Source organism: Mustela nigripes, chromosome 5 (genome assembly GCF_022355385.1).
Source record: "Mustela nigripes isolate SB6536 chromosome 5, MUSNIG.SB6536, whole genome shotgun sequence".
Lineage (NCBI taxonomy): Eukaryota > Metazoa > Chordata > Mammalia > Carnivora > Mustelidae > Mustela > Mustela nigripes.
The window spans coordinates 136,004,033-136,030,677 of record NC_081561.1 but is presented as its reverse complement, the minus strand read 5'-3'; the positions used below and the strand labels follow the sequence as shown (position 1 = coordinate 136,030,677).

Genomic DNA, 26,645 nt, shown 5'->3' with positions numbered 1-26,645 from the left:
GGGACATCTGGTCAACCCTACAATAAGCCAGAGAATCAAAGAACACTCCCAAAAAGAAGAAACGAGGACCAAGATCCACATGGGTTCTAATGGAGGCCCAGGGCATCTTATCCAGGATAACATTGCCAGTAGGGGCCAGTCCTAGGTGTGACTTAGAAAATTTCAAGAAGAGCAAGCCAAAGTGCGGAGTCTTATAAGACACATGGTCCAGAGTGATCTACCTGCCTGGGCCAAGGCAGAATAATCCCGGTAAAGACACGTTAAGGGTCTATTTCTCCTTGAACTGGTTTAGAGGTTAATATCTTTCAAGTTTGGGAATCATAAAAAACATATAAGTAACTTTAAGTAACAGGAGTTTATCAAAGGATGCTGCTGTGTTTTTGCCCCAGGTTTTTGCTATTCTAGTATCTCCTTCCCTTTTGAGGTGTTGCTGTTAGCAATTCTCCCACGCTCTCTCTTTATCCCAACCTTCTCAGCCCAAAGTGGGAAAGATCTAATTTGTTCAGTTACTCACCATCTGCTACAAGATGTTCTGGTTGAGACACACGTGTCCAGAATGGCAAGACTGATCTCCCGACAAGACCACTGCCATCTTTCTCAAAGGAAACTGTGTACCTAGCAGACACTATGAGACTTCATAACCTGTCCAGTGCAAGGTTTTAGATACATTTTACCAGACTGTCTTTTAAAAGAGCGTTCCCAATCTTCCTTGCCATCAGAAATGTGTGAGATCGCTTATTTCTTAGATTATCTGTCAATAGCGAGGAGATCCACTTTTATAAATGATTAGCTAAGTTGGTAGACAAAAGGCTAGAATACCATTTAAATATACAAAAGCCATTTCTTAGTAGTAATATTGGCTATTTCACCATATACTTGTTAATCAACTGTATTTTCTTGATGAATAATCTCTTTGTTCCTTAACTCCTTTATCAATTTAGAACCGAATGTTTTCCATATCCATTTGTATGAGCTAATCATAACTTAAAGATATTGACCATTTGTTTGCTATATGTAAGATGAGTCTATCTTTCTCCTCTTCTCTTTCTTATCCTTCTTCTCTTCCTCCTCCTCCTCCTCCTCTTCCTCCTTCTTGCTTTTAAATTTTGGATAAATTTATCTTTTGATGGACATAATTACAGAATTTCTCAGATAATCAAAGCTATTAATATTTTTTTTTGTAATTCATTCCATCCCTTTTGCACACAAAAGCGTTCCTTTTCTGTTTCGTGGATTTGCTTAACATTTTAAATTCCTCTTATTTTAATATTCTCTGTATTTTAAATGTTTATTTAAACTCATAGATACAGAGAGCATATTAGTGATTGCCAGAAGTGAGGGGATGGTGAAATGGGTGGTGGTCAAAAGATACAAACTTCCTGTTATAAAACAGTGAGTTCTAGGGGTGTAGTGTACTGCATGGTGACTATGGTTGATAATTTGTTAATAATTTGAAAATATACAATCTAAATTAATGTTTTCAACAAAAGCATACTCATCATCTATCTGCATTATTAATTAAAACATCTTATTCTATTTATTTATGGTGTTACTTGTTTTTAGTTACACATTTTTATATAAAATAAAATTTGTGTCTCAAGAGTAGATAAAGAATGATCTAGATTAGGTTAAAATACCAAAGTAAATATAAGATATTCAGATATTCACAGGTCACTCACATAAACTGTGAATCAATACTGACATCAGTTTAATTTTATTTCATAATCAACTAAACATTTCAAATTAAACAGATGCAAGTTAAAAATTCCCTAGTTTTTATTTTAATGACACATTTCATAAATTGCACAATATTTATAAAATATTCATTTTGACTGTTCCATAACTTGGGGAGAGGGGTGGCAACAATTCTGCCAGATGGTTAAATTCAGCAGAAGATACTCCCATTTTCCTAATTTGAGAGATAGAAAGCAACTTTTATTCCCAATATAAATTCTAGACAAAAACCATACATTTGGCTTACTTCTCATATTAAACATTAAGGATGATGATATGCAAGCAAAAGATAGCCTTGTTACTAAGTTAATGCTCTCCTGAAATCTTACATGGCTATATGACAATTGCTGAATTTGTTAAAAACCAACTTACAACAAATTGGTTATCTTGTAAACCATTCGTTCTTTCTTTCTTTCTTTCTGTTACATTAGAGAGCATCATTCTATAGGCATCATTAAGAATACTTGTCCTTAAGGAACAATGGAAAATATATGCTAAATACAAATATTAAAGAAAAGGCTATACACAATCTCTCACTACATAGAAATTATTACATTCTTGAGCCATATATAGACACAATATCTGTGAGCACTGCATTACAGAAACCAAAGTGAGAGTACATTTTTCTTCACTAGAAATCACAATATTCAGAGAAATAAACGAACAGCAAAATAAGCTCGCTAGTCACTATATCAGCTATGAACCACAGGCCTTTTGAATAATACCGCAGTGAATGTGTGTCCATAAGTGAAAAGGGGTAGCCACAGGCATTTGCCACTGAAGCCCTCCAGCACCCATATTTGGGAATGTACCTTTCTTTTTAAGGGTGGCTTTCTGAGGAAGCAGACTCGTTAAGTAACTGTCTGCACCAAGGACCATATGACATGGTCTAATCATTGTACAAAGACTGTTCATAGGATCTGAGGTTGAAATTCATGAGAAAGCACACAAGGGATGATGCCTGATGAGTCAATCCAGGAAGGAGAATTCTTCAAGGCTATAACCTGTATTTCATGACAGACTCTCTCCCTACGGACCATTATTTGTTTGCTTGTAAAGTTCTAGGAGAAAGTCCCTAGATAAAGTGCTTTCCCAATTGCTAGATTTAGATCTAAGAAATACAATTTATCCCTTAGGAAAAATGTAAGCTCAGTATTGAAGTTTGTTTTTAGGTCAATGAATTGGATTTGCTGTTGTTTTCTAACAACATAACTGCAACAGTGAAGAAAAGTTAACACCTTTCAGTAAAGCCATGGGTTTTGCCTCAGTGATATAGGTAACAATTCTTGGGAAAGGCACAAAGAGGCGGGGGGTGGGGGGGTAAGTGTCAAAACTAAAGTGTTCTGGGGGCCTGAGTGGCTCAGCCGGTTAAGCCTCTGCCTTCAGCTCAGGGCAGGATCTCAGGGTCCTGGGATCGAGTCCCCCACCAGGCTCTCTGCTCAGCAGGGAGCCTGCTTCTCCCCCTCTCTGCCTGCCTCTCTGCCTACTTGTGATCTCTCTCTCTCTCTCTGTCAAATTAAAAAACAAACAAACAAACAAACTGAAGTGTTCTGTAACAGCCACAGAGATTCCCTTTCTTCGCTTGGTCCCCACACCTCTCAAAAATGAGTCCCATGAAAGAAACTTAAAATCTCTGTTTTGTCACTTTTATGCTCATATAATCCATTAAAAATCCAGGTTTGTCAGATGATTCATGTCATTCTAAAGACAGTAAAATTAGAATTCCTTAGGATAGGTTTATTTTTAAAAAGTGACATAGTGACTTTTTTCCCTTTATAGTCACATCGGACAGTGGATGAGGATTGTAAACCACAAATATCTGAAGTTTTAATTATTTTAGTCTAATATATATATATGTGTGTATACACACACATATATTCTGTATCACAGCTGAGTCTTAGGTAAGAATCACTGTCTTGAATAACCTTCACGTTGAGCTCAAAATACATAAATAGATAACTATTTGGAAAATACCACTATTTTGTGAGTCACGAGGAAGGAAAACACGTATTCAAAGAAACTATGATTTACATTGTAATGTCCAACTTAGGAAGCGTGAACTCAGCTCGGCAACTCGTGAGCTGTTTGGGCCACGCGCTCCTAATTCCGTTTAGCCTGGTTGCAATCTTGTGTCAGTAAAAGACAAGTAAAGGAAGAAACAAACCAAAGCACGGTCCTCAGGAATCTGGGAACGCCTTTATAATCGACTCATAGGCAGGGGGCGGCGGTGTGGAAAAGCCCATGCGGAGGCTGTGACTGGACCAGTGGAAATCAGGGCGGCCCAGACTGTGCGAAGCGCTGGCGGCGGGAACCGTGCTGCGGGCCGGCAGCGTCATCAGCTGACTGTCCGTTTCCACGGGGAGTGGGGGACTCTGCAGAAAGGGGTGGAAAGTGGAAGCCCGGAAGCTTGATTTTCTTGGAAAGGAATTTGCTTGCTCCAGGGAAGCTTGTCGCTGGAAGGTGAGGCTGGCCAGGCTGAGGTTACTCCGCCGTTCGCAGCCACTGTGGCGGTAAAACCCAGTTCTGTTGAGGCCGTGGTGGTAGGAAGACCTCGATCGCCGGCTGGAGCTCCACTGCGAGATGGGGGCGCTGGCTCTTCTTCGGGACAAGCAAACAAACATAGCCCAGATAAATCCTGCGATGATGAGCACAATTGCAATGGACACTGTGAAGGACGTTAGGACATCCTCTGAAACAAACAAGCAAAAAAAAAAAAAAAAAAAAAAAATCAAATAGGTAATTTAATTTGTAAATAGGCATTCCATGAAAAACACAAGGCAAAGCACAAATAGCAACTTTGGAACGTGTGCTCTGTTGAAACATTCTGAATTAGGGAACTAAAAGACAGTGCTAGACGCATATGAATATCAGCTGATATGTTTGCATTCTTTAAAGCAAAATGATAGAAAATGACATGTTTAGCAGTAGCATTCCCGTTGCTTATGCTATTTTCTCACCTAAAGAAATAAATAATAAAAATAGTCTTTTCTTTAAAGGCTGTTCTTTAGTTCATACATTTTTATAAGGCTGCAAATACAGTCCAAATTTCCTTTTGAGTTATAGCGGTAACAAGGCGCCAGAAATTGATAAAGGATTTTGTAGTCAAATTGGACTTTGCTTTTTCCTGTCTGCTTTCATCGACCCCAGTGATGTCTTCCACCTGCGGGCTTCATGATGTCTCACTTCCTATCCTGCTTCTGAGAAGGAAGTGATGAGCTAGAACCATCTGGTTGGCTGACTGATTTATGTTTGATTTCCTGAGCTCCGGGACTGTACCCTGTATCTCTGACTCACTGACGGCATGACCTATGCAGACTCCTGTGCTCTTTCTTGGACCACCAGTTCCAGGTCATGCTGCTGTCATGCCCTCATTGTGCTAACGAAATTTTTATCTCCTGAATCCACAGAATCTCTGCTATACATCAGTATCCTTCAATTCACAGAACTTGTACTTGTCCGGATTTCCTGTTCAGGGGCAGGGGAGTTGTTTTCCCAAAATGGAAATTCTAACTTACTGTTTCTTGTGAACTGAAAGCATATTTTTGAGAAAAGCTTCATAGCAGAGCCACTGTGCTGAATGTAAAGAAACTCTGGATGTTAGAAAACCCATTCAGCCTTATAATTCACATTTCCCTACCCTCCACTCCGTGATCTAACCCACTCTCCCAAAGCCTGCCTTTTTCTCTGAAACTCTGTTCCTTTCCATCTATTTTTCTTTCTGCCTAGACACGAGTTTTAAATTTCTTTCTGAAAAACCTATTTTTCAAGATTCATTTCAAGTACTGCTTTTTGGATAAAGACTCAAGTTTCTGTCTTCTGTCTTCTACTTAATGTTAAGAGGGAAGCTGTCTTATCTAATTGCTCATCTAGGGATTCTGCATGGAGATGACCCTGGACTGGAAATTAGCTAAGCCGGGTTTTGAGAGTGGGAAAGCAAGAGAAGGGATACACGTGCTTTGAAGTTCCTCCCATCAGGAGGTAGAGTCTATTTTCTACCCCTCAAAGCTGGGCCAGCTTCACCCCTTGCTTTGGCCAGTAAGAGGGGATGGACATGAAACAGCAAAATGAAGACTAAGCTTCAAGAGGTCTTTCAGCTTCTGCCCTTGATGCTCTTGGAAGCCCTGTAACTGCCAGGCATCTGAACAAGCCCAGCCTACTGAGGACGAGAGACACATTGGACCAGTTACCACTATTGCCCTGGCCAACAGCCTGCTACCTCCAAACACATGAAGGGGTCATCCTAGATAATTCAGTTGTTAACCACACAACTGACTGTGGCCCATGAGGGAAAACCAGTAGAAAACCTATGAAGCTGATCCCAGTCCAAACTCCTGACCCACAGAATTGTGAACTAAATAAATGATATTTTTAAGCTACTATGTTTTGGGGTACTTGGTTCCACAGAAAAAGCTAACCAATTCAGAGTTCTCAAGTCAGCTTTATCACTAACATATAGTGTGATATTTAGGAAATTTGTTTGGACTCCTTAGCTTTTAAATGAGAAAGTTAGATTTTATGAATACCAAGGGTTTTTTTTTTTTTTTTCAGTTTTCTGTTGTAATCTAGGGTAATATATAGAAAATCTGTAATACAGAAATAGCAAAACCAACCAATGTTAATAAATACAGGGAGGGAAAGTGAGCCATAATTTTCCTTCATATAATTACAGTACAATGCAATTTATGAGACCAAACAATCATACATAAGAAAAATCATTGCTCCTTTATATTAGTATATATTTGGTGTTCCTACACTTTATATTGTCACATTTATCTTCTGTGTCCAGACTACGTATGTTTTGTTCTACTTTCACAAATACTTATATCAAATTCTTCTGAAACAGTTGATTATATCAAATCTAAACAATAAATTTTTTACAATAGGGAGATGACTTCCTAATTACAAGATGACTTAGAACAGCTCTGCTAAACCAATTACTGTCCTTCCAAAATGTATCTCATAAAAATAATATTGACTCGGCCTTCAAATGCAACCTCTTGCAACAGGCTTTATCTGGAAAAAGCAAATAAAGAATAAATACAGTCAGAAACTAAAATCAGACTTACTGGTTATATAGTAACATTCAAATTTAACTTGTAACTATCAGTGCTCCAAATATTTGGAAACTGAAAAGGAAGTTGTAGGAATTTTGGATTGCCAAGACAATGTCAGCCATGTGAATCAGGATTTCCCAATATTTCTTCTGAAAACAAGATGCATGAATAGAACTATACAAAACCCAGGCCTTCAGCATAATTAGACGACAAAGACCATCCAAATTTCAAGTTACCTAGAAAGTAAACTGATAAAACAGGTACCAGTACATTCTCCTCCATGCTTCTACCTCAAGTCTTCACTGAGAGGAGTGACAACTTCAGAAAAAGTGTGAATATAACAAAAACATACTCTGTTCTCTGAAGGAAACAACTATAGTAAAGTGACTAATAGATGTACGCAGGAACATGAGGAAGCAGGCTTGGAAAGTAATCCTTCCCGAGGAAGAAGAGGATAAAGTGTGCAGTCAAAAGATTACATCATGTAGGATTCCATTTACAGGAAATGTCCAGAATGAGGAAAACTAGGGCAAAAGCAGATTAGTGATTGCCTAGGGCAGGTGCGTGGGGTGGAAAGGAATGGGAGGGGTTGCTAACAGCCAGAGGTTTCTTTTTGAAGGATAGAATGTTCTCAAATTAGATGGGTGTGATGGTCACATAACTCTGTGACTATAAAAAAACATTTAATCATATCCTTTAAATGGGTGAATTATATAAGATGCGAATTATGTCTCAATAAAGGTGAATTATGTCTCAATAAAAAAATTATGTTTTTCTGTTAAAAACTGAAAAAGAAAAGGAGAGGTGCTTTTTGGAAACCACACAATGAAGAAGAGAAGAGGGGAAAATTTAGGATCTTTCAAGATAAAAAAAAAAAAAAAATTAGGAAAAAAGGACACATAATTCCTCCCCACCTCCATCCTTTAAAAATAAAAGTCCACCAATAAAAACATACCCTGCTGCACGGAGGAAAGAAGGAACCTGAATGATTCCTGGGACTTTGACATGGGCAGGTGAGCGTGGATACGAATATCATTCATCCAAACCGGGGAGAAATGTCAGGTTATGGAACAAGGAGAAGTTGGTATTGGAAGATGCTAAACTTGAATGCCCTTGAGATACTCATTTGGAATTAGGGTTACATAAATATGGAGCTTAAAGAGAAGCAGAACTGGGACTCCCCGTGCTCCAGGAGACTTGCTGCCATCCATGGAAAGCACTTTGACTAAAAGTAAGAGTGCATTTATAGAAGTGAGTTGAGAATAGACCTCCAGGAAAATCACAGTTTAACAGGTGGCAGAAGTAAAAAAGGCAACAAAGAAGGACAAATTTGGGAGGTTTGAGGACACAAAACAATATGCTAGCGCTGAATCCAAGAAGAGAATTTTAGGTCTAAGTAAGTCCTGGCTACATGCCCCAAAGACATTTATCTATTAATTTGTTTAACATATAAAGCACCCACTAGATACCAAGTAATGCTAAGTTTATAGGCAAGTCTTAGCTTTGGTGGAGTTTTCTACATTCCGTGAGACTTTCTTCAAGTCTTATGCAGACTTATATAGATTAATCTATAAGAAAAATGTCCTTGAAACCTGAAGTGAGAGTGCTGTGGGCCTCAATGCCCAGAGCAGATTGAAGTCAGATGATGGAAAGTCATGAGTGCCTCTCCAGAAACTTCAGTCTCTCTGCTCAGGCAAGACAAGCAAAACAGAGGGTTAAGCAAAGCGACCCATTAGGAAGGACAGAATATAGAGCTAGTAGCAATAAGTGAGATAGACCCAGGCCCAGAGCAGGGTGGATAGTAAAACAAGTCTGGACATGCCTGCCATGCTTCAGATATGCAATAGTAATAATGACTTAGTCTGGGAAGTGACAGTAAAAATAGGAAGGGAAAAAGTTGGTCATGAGAGACCCAAAGTCAAAAGAATCTAAAAATTATTCCAAAGTATTATACTTTCTAATGCACTAGAAATAAGACATGGTCGGGGGCAGTGGGGTTGAAAACTGAGGTACAGAGAATTCTGCTCCTAAGATCTCAACTATGATGTTATATTCTAGCAGAAACTTGATAATCAGATTAAACCATAATGTTTTAGGAAGTGTTAAGTATCTGCTCACTTTATGATACTTATATGCCTTTACTACTTTATGTAAGTTTATGACAGAATAGATTTGCTCATTTTTATTTGTTATTGTGATCATTAACATTAAATTTCCATTAAGATTTGGTCACTTGTAATGGCTACATAAATTCTATACTTCACTGAAAAATGTTTTTTTTTTTTTTTTTTAAAGATTTTATTTATTTATTTATTTGACAGAGAGAAATCACAGTAGATGGAGAGGCAGACAGAGAGAGACAGAGGGAAGCAGGCTCCCCGCTGAGCAGAGAGCCCGATGCGGGACTCGATCCCAGCACCCCGAGATCATGACCCGAGCCGAAGGCAGCGGCTTAAACCACTGAGCCACCCAGGCGCCCCACTGAAAAATGTTTTAATTGCTCTAGAAAATAAATAAAAATCATGAACTACTCAAATATTTCATAGAACTAAGTCCTTCGTCTTCTTTTCAAATGAGTCCAGGCAATTTACAAAATTTGGCACTTTGGTTTAAGAAAAGAAACTAATTTTACCTGACTTCGGTGAGTTTTTGGCAATCTTTGTTTCTGTAAGATATATTGCATATAATTTGAATAATTCCTCATTGTGTGTATGGTTTTTTGTTAAATATTTTATTTATTTATTTGACAGAGAGAGAGAGAGAGAGAGATCACAAGTAGGCAGAGAGACAGGGAGAGAGAGAGGGGGGAAGCAGGCTCCCTGCTGAGCAGTGAGCCCGATGTGGGGCTCGATCCCAGGACTCTGAGATCATGATCTGAGCCGAAGGCAGAGGCTTTAACCCACCCAGCCACCCAGGTGCCCCCTTCATTGTGTGTTTTTAAGTGATCAGTCATCCTTGGAAAAGTTTATTTATAATTTATACCCCAGAGAAACCATGAGTTAATTATGATGAGAAACACTTGAATCAAAGAGTCTGAACAAAATCACTCAGAAATATTATCTTCCTATTTAGAATAATGAGTGAATAATAAACTCCAGTTCATCCAAATATTTTACTTTTGAATAGGAAAATAACGCATTAGGTACAGACCTAGTAGGTAAACTATAAGTTCCTTCTAAATTTGGACCAAATTTAAAACCCCAGAAAGTTTGAATCAAAGCTTTAGGAAATTTTTGATATTTGGAAGAATATAATTTATATAAAAAATGAAACCCTGTTTTTATTTCATTATTTTGTAAAACACTATAGAATGTTTGGGGAACCTGGGTGGCTCAGTAGGTTAAAGCCTCTGCCTTCTGCTCAGGTCATGGTCTCGGGGTCCTGGGATGGAGCCCTGCACTGGGCTCTCTGCTCAGCAGGGAGCCTGCTTCCTCCTCTCTCTCTGCCTGCCTCTCTACCTACTTGTGATCTCTCTCTGTCAAATAAGGAAATAAATAATCTTAATAAAAAATTTAAAAACTACTATAGTATGTTTCTAATTTAATTAATTTATAGGTCGCAAGCACTACTTTTCATGCATTATATCACATAATTCCCACACAACCCCATAATGGAAATACTTTATTTCTTAAGTTCATTGTCAGAAAAAGTAATCTAAAATGAAAGTGAAGAATTTAAAATGCATAAAAAGATATCAATTTATACCAGGTTTTTTTTTAAAGATTTTATTTATTTGAGGGGAGAGAGCATGAGCAGGGGGAGGGACAGAGGGACAAGCAGGTCCCTGCTGAGAGGGGACCCCAACACAGGGCTTAATCCCAGGATCCTGAGATCGTGACCTGAGCCAGAAGTCTGATGCTTAACTGACAGAGCCACCCAGGCACCCCAATTCAATACTAGATTTGGCAACCTGTTACAAACAGAAATATATGGGGAAATTGTGCTAAAGCAGTATTATGCATTCTATACATATATTCTCCAGGATCAACAGCCTCTACTGGAGAATTTTAAATATAAACTTCAGATACAGAATTACAGATAAAGGTTTGCAGCAAAAACTAACTCTTAGAAATGTCTTTGCTCTGAATCCCAACTTTATTGATATTGAAATAGTGTCTAAAGTTTATGTGATAGAACTAAGTTAGTGTATTTTAATAACTGAATACTGACAACTAGCACTGATCAGGGGACTATTGCTTTTACTTATGTATGACGTAAAATGCGAAGACAAATACTCGTTTGCAAAGTATATGCCCCTGCTTTTATGTATAAAGCAATGTAAACACTGGAGTCTGATTGAGAATTCTAAATATTTCAGGATACAAGCAGATATAACATATGATATTAAAGAGATACATTCACTTCATTTCAACTAAATGGAGATAAAACTAGAATCTTGAAAGAGAAAATAGATTCAGTTATCCAGTAAAGAAGCATTTAAGGGTTCCAGGAGTTTCTATGCAAGGCTTCAGTGTTTATACCCTTTGAGGTTCTCTATCACTGTCTCTCCTAACAAATAAACTGTTCCTAATGGTTTCTCTTTACTGAAAAATAGCATAAGATTCTATTTCAAGAAAAAAAAATTAGAAACTTTTAAAATGTAGATTCAAAGTAAAATAATGTCTTCTCTATTAAATTGAGAAAATTAGCAAAGGCAACCAAAAGACATGGAGTAAGAAATAGATTTCCGTGCCAGGTCACTGTTTGATTTCCAAAATACATTATTCTGACATAAGAAAACAAGAGTAACATTTAAACTCCAGTAGACCAGTGGTTAAAGAGTATGTTCAACCATCAAAATCTTCTTAAGTGAAAAATTTCAGTTTTGTGGGTAAAAGGATTATTTTGGTGACACTAGAACTAGAACAGTATTTCTAGGAGAGCAATCTGACAAGAAATCTATTTTAAATGATGATTATGGCTACATAATATTTATATATAGTATTATAATATTTATGATATTATAATGCTAAATATAATATTTAAGATGGTAGAGCTATCATCTGTGCCATCATATAAAGTACCACTAAATATATTTAATAAAATATTAAATATAGTATTTAACATGGTAGAGCTATATTATCTATAACATTTAAGATACTATAATATTAAATATAAGAAAACAATCTAGGGACACCTGGGTGGCTCAGTTGGTTAAGCAGCTGCCTTCAGCTCAGATCATGATCCCAGCGTCCTGGGATCGAGTCCCACATCGGGCTCCTTGCTTGGCAGGGAGCCTGCTTCTCCCTCTGCCTCTGCCTGCCATTCTGTCTGCCTCTGCTCGCTCTCTCCTCTCTCTCTCTGATAAATAAATAAAAATCTTTTAAAAAAATCAATCAATCAATCAATAAAAAATTTTTAAAAAATTAAAAAAAAAGAAAACAATCTAAATTTGGAGAAATGGTAGGCAGGATAGGTAATAATGACTCAAAATACCATATTACTATTGTAAGTAGACTATCTAGGGTTATATAGATACCTGAAAAAGATTAAATAATAAACTTTAAATATACATGACAATCATGAGAACACTATATATACATTAATAATAAATGAGTTACATTTTCAATGAATATAAAATAAGATGGAGCTTACAAAACTTATAAAAATAACATTTAAAAACCATACTCCTTTTGATATGGATTTGCTTAATTTTCATTGTTCAGTTGGTGCATGTACCATGAAAATGGCTTCCTAAACCATAAAGTCAGTCAGATCTCTGTTTAGAAATTATCGTACTAATTCTTATGCCATTGCTCTATGTGCAGAATTTTTTAATAGTTACAAATGTTAGTAATGACATGAGTCTCTAAAACTTGCTGAACTACTGGTAAAAAGCTTGTCTTGTTAAGCTCCTTTAAATAACAAAACTGCAAAAACAAGTGGGAAAAGCAATCAGAAAGAAATGCCAAGTCATGTGTTTTTTAAATTTTTTATTAACTTTAATTAACATACAGTGTTATGTTAGTTTCAGGTGTACAGTGTAATGATTGAACAATTCTATACATTTCTCAGTCTTCATCAAGGTAAATGTCTTCTTAATACCCTTTATCTGTTCGAACCATAATTTTTAGTATAGCCTGTTTCAGAATGGTCTTTCATAGGGATTTTTTAAAAATTTAACTGGAGTTAATAATTTTTCTGAATCGAACTAGAATCAAGAAAATATATAATGAAAACAGAATCTATTGGCTTTACAGCTTTAAATTTTTCATATATATAATTCCATTCTGGCAGATTTTGGTAATAAATTTTGGAAACCTTTTTTTCTTTTTTTTTTTTTAAGATTTTATTTATTTATCTGACAGACAGAGATCACAAGCAGGCAGAAAGGCAGGCAGAGAGAGAAAGGGAAGCAGGCTCCCTGCTGAGCAGAAAGCCCAATGTGGGGCTCGATCCCAGGACCCTGAGATCATGATCTGAGCCGAAGGCAGAGGCTTTAACCCACTGAGTCACCCAGGTGCCCCCGGAAGCCTTTTTTCTAAAGGTACTATTAAAAAAATGTACCTGAAAAATACAATGGCTCAGATATTTTTCTTAAAGCACATTTTGCCTTCTTATTTATCAATAATCTTAGGGGAGGAAAAGTTAGCCATAATTTTATGGTTGGTTTTCCTTTTCATATAATTATAATATAATGCAATTTATGAGACCAAAACAATTATGCTTAAAAATTCAGGCCTAAAAATTCAGGTCTTCCTTTGAAAACAAAAGGAGCAAATTTTAACATCAGTAAGGTAAATCATATAAATTAGATATCCTTATCCTGATTTGTAACGTGTGTCTATACAAATAACAAAGGGCTGGTACCTAAATCCTCAATGAATAATAACTCTTTCTACTAATAGTTGTATAACGTACTCAAGTCATTTGACCCTTCCTGACCTAATAATAATGGCCACTATAGTGTCTTTCAATTCCAAGATTCTAATATTGCATCTGGCTTTCAGGACATCAAATCAATGCTTCAGAGGCTGTTCATAGCATTAAAATTTAGTAGAGGTCACCATCTAGTGGTCTTTTATTGAACTGAAAGTGATTTTATCAGCGTCAACAGAATGGAACACTGATCAATTCAGGAAACCTTTTGCAATTGTAAGAATTAGAAGCTCTGTTAATATTAAAGCAAGTTCTCCTGTTCTTGGTACTGTAGAGTAATAGGAGGATGGTTCATGCAATAATAAGAATTTTACAAAAATATTCTTAAAATAACAATTTGACAATAATATTTTAGAGAATAACATAATAGAAAACTCAATTAATTATAATAAAGTAAACAAAGACTAAGTATTTTCTATGTGTAGCTTATCTACCAGTAAATCCCATTTGGTTTTTTCCTACAATACATGCAATATTCAACTTTTCTTATCTAACTCTGTTATCTCCCTAGTTAAGTGCCCACCACAGCTGAACTGAAATATTCAGAGGGTCTATCTGGTTTTCTTGCTTTTATCATCGCCTTCAGCCCCCAGCAACACTCTATTCTTAATACAGTAGCCAGACTAAACCTTTGAAAATATAAGTCAAATCACATCCGTTTTTTTCTCCACTTCTCCCAGGGCAAAAGCAAACTTCTAAAAATGTTCTTTAAGTTCCAATTGGACTTTTTCTCAATTATCTGTGCTCATTTTTTACTCTTCCTCTGTCTTCGCTCCATCCACACCATTCCTTAAACACACTGGATGTGCTCCTGACCTAAGGCTTTGACTGGTAATAATCTATTCCTGAAATTCCCTGGCTATCACCAGGGCTAACTTCAAGTTTTCACTCAGAAGTTGCTTTCTTATTTAGGCCTACCCTGATCACCCTATTTAAAATTTCATCTTGTCCCACCTCTGATGCCTAATATGCACTCTTGGTTTTCCTTTTCCTTCAAGATTGATAGAAACTAGGCTCAGATACTATATTTTAGAAGTAAATTAGATAGGTAAGCATCATGGGCTATAAAAATGTCATTACAAATGAAAGATAACATAACTTACATCGAGAATTGTTAGAAAAAGCTTGATGAAAGAAATGAGATTTGAGTTGTTTTCTGTGAATGACTGTGGGTCAAATAAACAAAAGCCCGGAAGAATTGTAAGTGGTTTGACTAAAGGCATAGAGTATAAGCCATATTTGAAATATGATTAGTCAACACTATTACTAGAGTACAAAGTGAATTCAAAAGGAAGACTGTAGCACACCTTTTTTATATACATGATTAATTAACCTATAGAAAAACACTGAGAATAATTCAAAGATAAATTTTAAAAATATATTTTTTTAAATCTGTTTGAAGCTATCAAAGACCTGCCAAAACTGCTAACTCATAAGAACAGATTCCAGGAGAAAAAAAAAAAACTCATGTTACAATAATTTATAAAGAGAGGCAAAAAATCTGAGTAGAATTCTATGCAATTTAAGTAGATTTGGAAAACAAAAATTGGAGTTAAGAACTGCCAAGGAAGATGGACTCTGGGAACATTCCAGACACTGAATAGGGCCCCTGCAAAGCTACTCTCTAACAGTGATAGCAATTAAGAGAAAGAGCAGACCTCACCAAGGTCGAAATGCATATCAGATCCAAATACATATCAGATCAGATAAGAATAAAATGAAATGACCGCAACTAACTCCAGAAGAAAGATTAATTCCTTCTAGAAAAAGATAGTCTTATTCAGGGCCTTAAATTGTTTCTACAATGCCCAAAACAATACTGAGCATAAATAACAAATTACAAGCATTCCAAGAGACCAGATCAAAGGAGCAGAAACTAAGAGAACAAGTATACTATAGAAAAATAACTATAAATTATCAAGATATTACAGTTATCAGACACAAATATTAAGATAACTGAGTTAATATGTTAAAGAAAATACATAACAAGTTGAAAATTTTCAACAAATAATGGAAACCTATAAAAGTAATGAAATAAAAATATCTGATGAAAGTCAGAAGATATTTTAACTGAATTATATTAAAAATATGAAATATTTTTCATATTTGGTGAAATACACCAAAAGCTGTGTGTAGAGGAAAACGTGTAGCTTTAGAGGCATACACGTAAAAAGAAGAAAGGCTGAAAAATCAATGATATAAGCTTCTATACCAAGAAGCTAATAAAAACAGCTAAATCAAACACAAGTAAAATGGAACACAGTAAATAATTAAAAGAAAGCAGAACGTAATGACATAGAACAAAGAAAAAAAGAAAGAGACAAAGAGGCGGAGTTATCAAAACCAAATGTGGTTTCCATGAAAAAGAAAACCTAATTAAAAATTGATTAACGTGACTCTTAATCTCACAAAACAAACTGAGGGTTGCTGGGGGGAGGGGGTTTGGGAGAGGGGGGTGGGATTATGGACATTGGGGAGGGTATGTGCTTTGGTGAGTGCTGTGAAGTGTGTAAACCTGGTGATTCACAGACCTGTACCCCTGGGGATAAAAATATATGTTTATAAAAAATAAAAAATTATATTAAAAAAATTGATTAACTACTGGTAGGAATGATCAAGATAGGACACGGGGAGAAGGAAGGGGAGTGAATTACCAATGTCAGAAATTAAGAAAATGGAATTAGAACAGATTATGTAGGCAGTGAAAACACATGAAGAGAGGATTCCAAGTTAGCTTTTATGGACTGATTTTCCAGGTACAAGAACTAAGCACTGAAAACAACAATGCTTTCCTCCCCCTCAAAAAATCTTACCTAAAGGCAATAAATAAATGATCAAATGTAAGCAGCTCATAGAGAGAAGTTGATGCTTGGAAGACAAGAATACCAAGCAGTAGGCGAATTTCCCAGTTTTCAAGACTTCTAACTAAGGACAGTTTCCAGTCCTAATTATGTCAGCAGGTAAAATACCAATTGAAAACCTACAGTGTTTCCAGGTTGGAGAAACAGTAGACAGAGATTGTGGCAACCAGAGCTGCTTAAATATGAGAGAGAAAGATCTTAGAAAAGAGAATGCCAGCAGAGGATCTCAAAAGTTTATTGATAAGCATTTCCCATATTTACAGCTGACTCCAGAGCCACATCGCATGTTTCAAATAGCACAGCTAGAGAACATCAAAATATTAACTGTCCTAAACTGATACCTGAGTGGCCTTCTAAAAGACAGGCTTTATAGGTTTTTGTAGTTTGAGTTCTCAACAAAGTTATTTGCCTGTGAGAACAAATTGGGGGGTAAAAAAAACTCTTCAAGGTAATACAGCAGAATCCAAAGGCTCATTCAAAATGTCCGTGATACAGTATAAAAGTACTTAACATATGGGGAAACAAGAAAATGTGACCCATTCTTGGGAGAGAAAGTAGTCAACAAAGACATAGCCTAAAATGACCAGATGTTGGAGTTCACAGATAAAAATTTTAAACTTGTATATTTAGGATCAATGATATGAAGGAAAGCATTCATAATGAATGAAAAGTGGGAAATATTAGCAGAAAATACAAGCTCTATAAAAGAACCAATTGGAGGTATTTGGGTGGCTCGGTTGGTTAGGTGTCTGCCTTTGGCTTGGGTCATGATCCCAGGGTTCTGGTATGGAGACCCACATCAGGCTCCCTCCTCAATGGGGAGCCTGTTTCTCCCTCTCCATCTGCCTGCTGCTCTCCCTGCTTGCACTCTCTCTCTCTCTCTCTCTCCCTCTTTCTCTGAAATAAATAATAAAATCTTTAAAAAAGAAAAGAACCAAATGGAACTAAGAATATCAAAAATAAAAAAATTCACTCAATGAATCTAACATTGAATTTAAATGACAGTGAGAAGAGGAGCACTGTGTGGCTCAGTCAATCAAACATCCAACTCTTGATTTCAGTTTGGGTCATGTTCTCGGGGTCATGATATAGAGCCCCAAGTTGGGCTCTGTGCTCAGCAGGGAATCTGCTTGAGATCCTCAGTCCCTCTCCTTCTGTCCCTCCCTCAATCATGTGTGCATGCGTGTGTACGCCCACTCTCTCTCTCAAAATAAATAAATAAAATCTTTTAAAAAAGATAACAGTGAAATGAGTCAGTAAACTTAAAGATAAAATAATAGAAATGATACGATTTGAAAAATAGAGAAAAAAAACATTGGTGGAGGGAACAGAGTCTCTAAGAATTATGAAACAATATAAAAATATTTAATATATGTGTAATTATAGTACCAAAAGCAAAGAAAAGAGAGAATGAAGGTAAAAACTATTCAAAGAAATAAGGCTGAAGTTTTTCAAAGTTAGTGAAAGAAATTAATTTACAGATTCAAGAGTCTCAGAAATACCAAGCAAAAAAAATATATATATATTTGTATATAGAACCATACATACTCAAGTCATAATCAAACAGCTGAAGATCAAAGATAAACTGAAAGCACCCAAATTAAAAATAACAATGTAACAATGAAATATCACTTTCATAAAAACTAATTATTGGACTAACTACTAATCTCTAGTAAGATACAATCATAATTCAAAATAATTAAAAACTAATCAACCCAGAATTGTATATTATGGAAATTATCCTTTAAGAATACTGGTGAAATAAAGAATCTTTCAGGTGTAGGAGAAAAATTCATCCTTAGCAGCTCTAAATTAAAAGTTTTGTTCAAGGAAATCTTTAGCTTGAAGGGAAATAATATCAGATTAAAGACTTAGATCTTCAAGAAGAAATAAAGAACATCAGAAACAGTATCAGTGTAAATAGAAAAGACTATTTTCTTTTATTTTCTTTAAAATAAACACACACACACACACACACACACACTCAGTAGATAAGTGATACCTAGGTAGATAGATTGGACTTGAAAAATTTTAAATCTGCTCAGCAAAAGACATGTAAGAAAATAAATAAGCAAGCCACAGACAGGTAGAAAACATTTACAAGTATATATATGACAACAGACTCATAACCAGAATATGTGAAGGACTTTCACAGTCAGTAATAAAAAGACCACAAAACAAAACAAAAACAAAGAAAAGGTAAAGAAAGTAAAAATGGGTCAAAGAAATGAACAGACACTTCTTCAAAATAGATACTGAAAGACGAATAAGCACAATGGAAGATGTTAAATGTCAAGAATCAACATTTTTTTTTCTGTGAAGACCCTGGTAGCAAATATTTTAGGCTTTAAAATTTATAAAATCAGACAATACATCATATTTGCCTGTAAGTCATACCTTGCCAACCCCTGCTCATCATCATTAGCCATCAGGGAAATACAAACTGAAACCACAGTAAGGTAAACACTGACCAGAAAAGCTATAACCTAAAGGGTTAAGAATAAAGAAGAGCTATTGGAAAAGATACGAAAAACTGGAATCTTCATTCATTGTTGTAGAAAGTAAATTGCATAACCACTTTGGAAAAAAGGCTTGACAATTTCTTGTAAAATCAAACATACAGCAACGCAATGACCAGCATTTTTACTTCTAGGAAGTTATCAAGAATAATGAAAACATATATTAACAAGCAACTTTTACAGGAATATCTCTATTACAGCTTTATTCTTAGTAGCCAAAAGAGTAAATACTGTATGATTTCATTTATATGAAGTTCTACCACAGGCAAAACTAATCTGTTCTTAAAAAAAATCAAAATAATGGTTTCTTCTGGGGATGGTGTAGACAGGACTTGACCAGGATGTGAAATTAGGGAACTTTTGGGGTTGGTGATAATATTTACTATGATTGGGGTTTGAGTTACTCAGGTGTGTACATGTTTGTCAAAATTCAGCAAATGTTCATTTATGATCTGTGCACTTCATTATTATTTATTTTACACATTTCATTGTAGGTAAATTTGACCTTAAAGAGAAAAAAAAATAAAAGTATTGAATTCTGATTAATGATATACATACTGATGTAATTAAGAGAAAATATATGGACATCTCCAGTCTGTTTTGACATATAAACTAATATATTGGTGAACTAAAAAAGCATTGTAAAAATGCCAGTGATGGAACCTAAGTGGTAGACTTATGGGTATTCACTGTAAAAATCCCTTATGTATTTCTATATATTTTAACATTTTCATAAGGAAATATTGGAAAAACATATGAGAGAATATCCTGAACAACTTTAAGGCAACATAATTGGAAATTTAAGTGGGAAAATGTTTAGAAAATACAAATTTCCATACCAAATAGAAGAATCAATAGAAAATCTAAGTGATCCACTATTGTTAAAGACGGTGACTCCATCATTTAAAAGTTTCCTATTAAAAATGCTATGCATAGCCCGATGCGGGGCTTGATCCCAGGACCCTGAGATTATGACCTGAGCCGAAAGCAGAGGCTTTAAACCACTGAGCCACCCAGGCGCCCCTGGAGAAACATTCTTAATGGCAGAGTTTGAGCCCCAATATCTAGTAGTACCAGAAGTAAAGCTATCCCTGGGTTTTTCCATTTACATGAATCAATAAATCACTTTTGTTTGTAAACAATTTGAATTGGAGTGATGCAACTTATAATGAATAAAGTCTATATTAACACAGTAAAAAAAAATGCTATGCATAATTATAATGGAGACTTTTCTAAAGCATTTAAACAAAAAATAATGCCAATCTTGCACAACCTATTCCGGAAAATAGAAATATAGGAAACATTTCCTAACTTGTTTTTTGAGACCTGCATAACATTAATACCAAAATGTAACAAAGCTACCACAAGAAAAGACAATTACAGACAAATTTCTCTTATGAATGTAGATGCAGGAACTCCAAGGTCAGTGTCCTGTTACAGGCTTCTAGGCTCATCCTTACTGAATCATTATCTCTGAGCATGAAGCCCAGTGAGAGATGCATTTTCAAATTTTTCTACATAACTCAGATGCACCAGTTTTATAGAGAAGCATCTATAAACACTTATTTTTCAAGCTTTCTAGGTAACTGTGTTAAGGGAAATAATTGGTAGGCTGTTTTAATATGCAATGATGCATACAGGTCCAAGAGTTTTAAAAACAAATTAAAGACATACATATGAAATATAATAGTAAATAATAGTACTTGGAATACAGAGGACATCATTGGGGTGTATATGTCCAGTTTGTAAGCTCACTCTGTCCCCAGTTTCTCTGGAAACATCCTGCTCCCATCTGCTGGGAGTAGACTTTTAAAAGCCAGCTTTTTATCGGCTAAGGAATAGAGTTTTCAGTTTCAGCTACTAGCCAAGGTTTTCTCCCCTTGACACTTGATTCCCCAAGAAATCAATCCACAACCTTTCATCTCTTTGATTACCTTGGAGAGGATCAGTACTGTTAGCAAGCATACATAGAAAAAGAGAAAAACTAACGCTTAAAATTTCTACCTGGATTATTAAATATATAAAACAGAGGAAAGCAAATAAGTAAAAACCTCAAAAACCAGTTGTTTTCCTGTAATTCACTAGACATTTTGAAAGAGATAAGAGTGTTTTGTTTTGTTTGTTGGTTGGAGTTTGAAAATGCTGAGTCTAAAGGACTCAAAAATTTATCTTTTTACCATAAAGTACAGTATTGGGAAAAATGAACCACAGTCTGAGTCCTATCCTTGTCAGTATGGCAGCCTATATAAAATACCATAGTCTACATAGCTCAAGCAATAGACACTTGTTTCTCATAGTCCTGGGGACTTGGAAGTCCAAGATCAAGGTGCCAGCATGGTGTGGGGGCTGGTGAGAACTTCCTAGCTTGTAGGTGACCTCACTTACCTCTTCCTCAGTGCATACTCCCAGAGACTGGGAGAGAGAGCAATCTCTCTTCCTTTTTCTCCCTCAGGCCACTAAACATATCAGGCAGCCCCCATGCTCATGACCTAATCTAAACCTAATTACCTCCCCATCTCCAAATACCATCTGTTGCACTGTCAGGGCTTCAACATATGGATTTGAAGGGGAATGACACAAACATTCAGTGCATAACAAGTCAATTACCAGAAGCAGTGCAAAAAACTTCTGGAGAGACAAGGAGAAGGGCTAGAAAGTATGTGAGTAGTAAGGGTTTTGGAGAAGCCCTCATCACTCTGTCTCTGTCCATGATGAATTACAGATTGATTTAGAGAATCCCAGAGAAGCTCGTATCCATTCTTAGCTTTCTGTGGTCCAAATGGGGAAGGTGCCAGGCTCCTCTGAGAAACCCTGGGTATCTGATGCACAAAGTAGAAGTGGGGATGGTCGACATCGGAACATCTGAGTCTAGGGTACCTAGAGAAACAGCCCAACCTCAAGAGGCTTTTACAACTTGAGGATTATGGGAGAGCATCCAATATTGTTCTGTACCATTGAGACAGATGGACAATTATCTGAATGAAAGGCAGTAGACCAGAGGGGACATAAAGAAAGGAAAAACCATTCCATTAACAAATGTTGCATGGACCACGGGAGCCAGAGTTTTATGGTAAGAGCCCTCAGCAGTGGAGACAAGGAAGGGAAGGGGAATGTCCTAAAGACAGATGCGAACTAGGCATCAGCAGATGTCGTCAAAGACCAGAACTGGATCAAGAATCAGAGGCCCTCTTCTAACAATACCCTTCTTAATATATAACCCCCATCCCCACCCTATGCCCTTTCCAACCTTACAGAAAAGTCCTAAGGAAAAGGAAAACAGGGAGATCTGAAGTCATCAAATTCAAAATTATTTTGCCAAATCAGGTTAAACTTTTACACTGACATTCAAAACTTTATACAAATCCGCCTCAAGTCATCACCACCAGGAACATAGTGTGTTTTTGCTTCTGCATATTGGCTGATAATATTTCTTCCAAAATCCCTGAAATTGTCCAACTATGCCTTACTTGTATCACTAACACCTAACCCACTGACTAATATATAGTGGAGGGTCAGTCAATGCTTCAGAGTAAACCAATGAACTGGATTCGGAGATAAGTGAATGAGTTAGTAAATTAATGTAGGGAACATGAGTGACTAAAATGCCCTTCCAAGGATTATCTCTCTCTTTCAACCTTATTTGACTTATAGGAACAGGTAAAGCCTCATTTTTTTCTTCTAAGAAAGATTTTGGGGTCATCTCAGCCATTTTTAAAACACTCATAACAATTGTTGCCATTTTTGCATATATTGTCTTGTGTTGCTCCATAATAAAATAGTCATATATTTATATACATAAGGAGATAGAATCTCTAAGAGTGTGATATTCTTGAAGACAGACATAATACTCGTAAGAATTATTATGAATTAAATGAGATGAATGAAGGCAAGCCCCTGAACCAATAATTCCCCCAATTTTTCACAGTGCAAGCCAAGAGAAAAAAAATGCATGGTGAGACAGGAAGTTCAACCAAAACTATGTTTTCTTTAGGACTCTAAGTATCAAAAAGATAACCAAGGTTAAGGATACATGTGTATCCTTATTATCTTGTTTCATAAAGGCAAGATGCAGCAAACTTCTATAGGTTTTGGTTCTTGCTGCTTCGGTGGTCAATGTTTATAGAGAAGGGAAATGCATTACAGAAAGCAAAAGTGGGAAACACGGTGGTCTTCCGCTGGGTTGTCAGTCTCAAACCAATTTTTTTGCTCCCTCTTGCACTGATTACTCTAATGCTTACACACCATTAAGTAAGTTTTAGTGGGTGATTACCATGAAAATGCAAGCTATTATTATTGGTATTAACCTGGTATCATTATCTTATTTATTAAAGTAAACAAAAAAAAAATCTTATCTGGAAAACTTTTTATATATCCTAAGTGTGTTAAGTTTGAGAAATTTATATGGTTCAATGCACAAGTCTTACTTTTCTCAACTATTCTTTTTTCTCTAAATTTGAAATGTCAATCAGACAATTGGGGTGCAATAGACAGCACATTGTACTCTATAAGGTTTTCAAAATAATGTATTTGTGGAGTCAGTGATCACAACAGATAACCATTTAGGTACAAAAAATAAAAATATAAAAAGTCAGCATTTATAGCTTAGGAAATTTTTACATGTGGTATATTTACATTCAGATTTTTACATTTTACGCTTAATATTTTTTATCCCAGAAGAAATAATTAAATCTTTCATATTTTTCCCTAAATCATCCCCACTATATCTGTTCAACATATTTGTATTGGTTTTGTTAATGCTTATCAATGTAACACTCCCCTTCCTGGTTTTCAGTATTTCCAACTATTTTCCATTGTATTCACATACTAAGACAAAGAAACAGTAGCAACTGTCTTTGGAACAATGAGTTTTAATTCCTTCTCCAGCACAAATTTTTATATTTAAAAAGAATTCGTTTTTTAGGATTGGCAAATAGACTTCAATTAAGCATTCTCTTATTAATTCAGGTTCATTTTGTAATCATTGTGCGTGTTTCAGTCTATGGCTAATAATTCCTTTTACTCAAGTAAACTTGAAACTTAACTTCAAATGGTCTGGGAAAAAAACATATCTGGCTTTACCAGGTTAATTTTTACAGAAAGAACTACTTTACTTCTGACCGATTTATACAGTAAAATTTGTAATGATGAATATAGTGTAAACAGACTCTAGCTATGTTCAGTGTGTCTGATACATTCACTTTCTCTATAAATGAAGATGTGTATTGTATATCATATATATAAGGAAGACATACGTGTGTGTGTATATATATATATGTATATATATATATAAAACAAATATATAAGGAAGACTTCCATAATTCTAAGACGTATTGTGTGTTGGTGTCTATCTGGAATTACTTATCACCAAAGCTATTCTTTACAATATGCAAACATAACTTACTTTCTTCCTATTTTTTTTAATAATTAGATTAGGATATTCACTAATATCCCTCCTTTCCAGACCTGAAGCAAACACAAAGAGTTGATGGTTAAAAAAAAAAAAAAAAGAATTCATTCCCTTCATGCACATTCGTATGATGGCGGACAGCTAGGTGAGGTTGTTAGGGATGGTCAACACTGCTGTTCACTTTCACTGATAGTTTCCAAAGCATCCTCACAAATCACAAAAGAAAGTATGAAATAGTTCCCTGAGGGAACTTAAAACTTGCTCTGGACTAATAAATAAGACTATTGATCTTTTCAGAAACTCCATTGTCTCCTTTAAAAAAAATTTTTTTCTGAATTTAACTGAAATTTCTCCCATTATTTTTAAAATTTCCCTGAATCCAAGAATAGTTACCTATTTTACATCTTAGCCCTTCTTCCCTAGGCCTTCCCTTCTTTAGCCTTGAAAAACTAGTTATTTCAACCTCAGCTTTACCTTGCTGTTGATGCCTAACTAACTAGTAGCTGTGTCTGAACTCAGCCAAAAAATACTTTTATATTGCTTCTTTTTACCCCTGTGATAGTTTTCCTTTTAATATTATATGTGATGTTGTTTCCAGTGAACTTTTTGTACTAAACTTTTTCTTCGTCTAATTTTATAAGATTCCTTATTTTATCTGTGTCATCACACTCCTGAAGTATAGATTTCGCTATTTTGACTCACTTTGGAAATTAAAGAGTATATCATTGACAGAGTAAGCTAAAGGAACCTCTATTCTTGATTTCATTAATATAATACATATAATTTATAACCTTAAGACAAATAAAACTTAATTTTCCAACAAAACCCACATTATCATATTCTAAACAATTATTTCCACCTTTTATTTTTCTCATTTTTATTCTCAGTATTTCCTAATTATATTTTTAACACCACCCAAAATCTGTACATGTTGCCCAGATTCTTCTTGAGTGTCCTCATAACCCACTTTAAAGATATTTTACATGAATATACTTATTATAATAAACCTATGAAAAATTAAATAATCAGTTTATGGTAAACAAAATGTCTCAGAGATTTTCAATGTTTTAATAAATGATGCAGTATATTTTCTGCATCCTAATTTTAAATTAAAAACAGTTAAAGAAAATATCTTACCCCAAAAGTTTTCTGGCCATGGACTCCCTAAACTTGTTGTGTTATTAGCCATAATATCCACAAGAAATAGAAGAGACAGAAGAAAAAAAGAAAGAAAGAAAAGCCAGTATGTCCAAAAGAAGCACTTTGATTCTATGTCTTTGTGGTTCAGCAAGAGAAAAATAATTTTCACACAACCCCTCATATACTTGTGTTTGCATAAAAGGAAACAAGTGTATCATGTTTCCTGCTTTTATACTCAAATTAGCAACTGTTTTTCTTATCTTGGAATTCCACATGGTTCCTGAGACACGATACAATTTCCTTCTCGTCATTTCCTCAACTAAATTACTAAGGTTCTTCCTCTGGGCCACCTCCAAACTGCTTTTGGGATAAGAGGCTCCTTTTCTTGTTCCTTTTCTAACTCCTACTGACTTACGTAGGAAGATTCCAAACTCTTAGCTGCAGCACTCTGGGCTAAATTTATGTAGGATAGAGAAAGAGTCCACTTCCAACACTTGACAAGTAGATTTGTACAGTAAGTTGAGAAGGGTGGGGTGGAAAGTTCTGGAAATCCATATTCTATTCAAGTACAATTAATTAATTTTACCTAACACCCATTTTTATAAATCTGTTATCTATTAAAATTCTTAACATGGTTCTTTTTTCCATTTGGCATGTTAATTTTGAAAAGTTATTCATGTCGTTTCTTAAATCTCTATCTAAAATGCAATTTAGGTTTAATTTTTTTTGTTGTTTTTTTATGTTCATTTTTAATAAAAATTAAATATGACAAAATACTCTTTCGTTGGTATGTAAGTGTGAGAAGGATGATTTCCACACAGAAAGAGCCTGTTTAAAACCAAGCAAGGGAAACATGAATACCAGCATTGATTGCAACAGAATGTGCAGTGCTGTAGGGGGAAGTGCAATGATCACAGTAGTGGTTTTCATGGAGGTGTCTGAGAAAAGTGAGGACTTTGGTCCTCCATGGAAAATATTGAAAATAATTTTACCAAGGGGAGAGAAAAAAAAGGTAGGACAGTCAATACGAATGAACATTGAATCAATAAGT

General features: G+C 35.5%; 1 protein-coding gene across 1 annotated transcript; it reads right to left on the bottom strand.

Annotated features, from left to right (window-relative positions):
• Positions 1-1,682: 1,682 nt before the first annotated feature.
• MYCT1 (MYC target 1) lies at positions 1,683-25,755 on the bottom strand. Its single transcript, XM_059399285.1, has 2 exons — positions 25,592-25,755; positions 1,683-4,423 (listed from the first exon to the last, which is right to left on the bottom strand). The coding sequence occupies exons 1-2, from the start codon at positions 25,641-25,643 to the stop codon at positions 3,912-3,914; spliced, it is 564 nt and encodes a 187-aa protein (XP_059255268.1). The 5' UTR covers positions 25,644-25,755; the 3' UTR covers positions 1,683-3,911.
• Between the last annotated feature and the right edge of the window lie 890 nt (positions 25,756-26,645).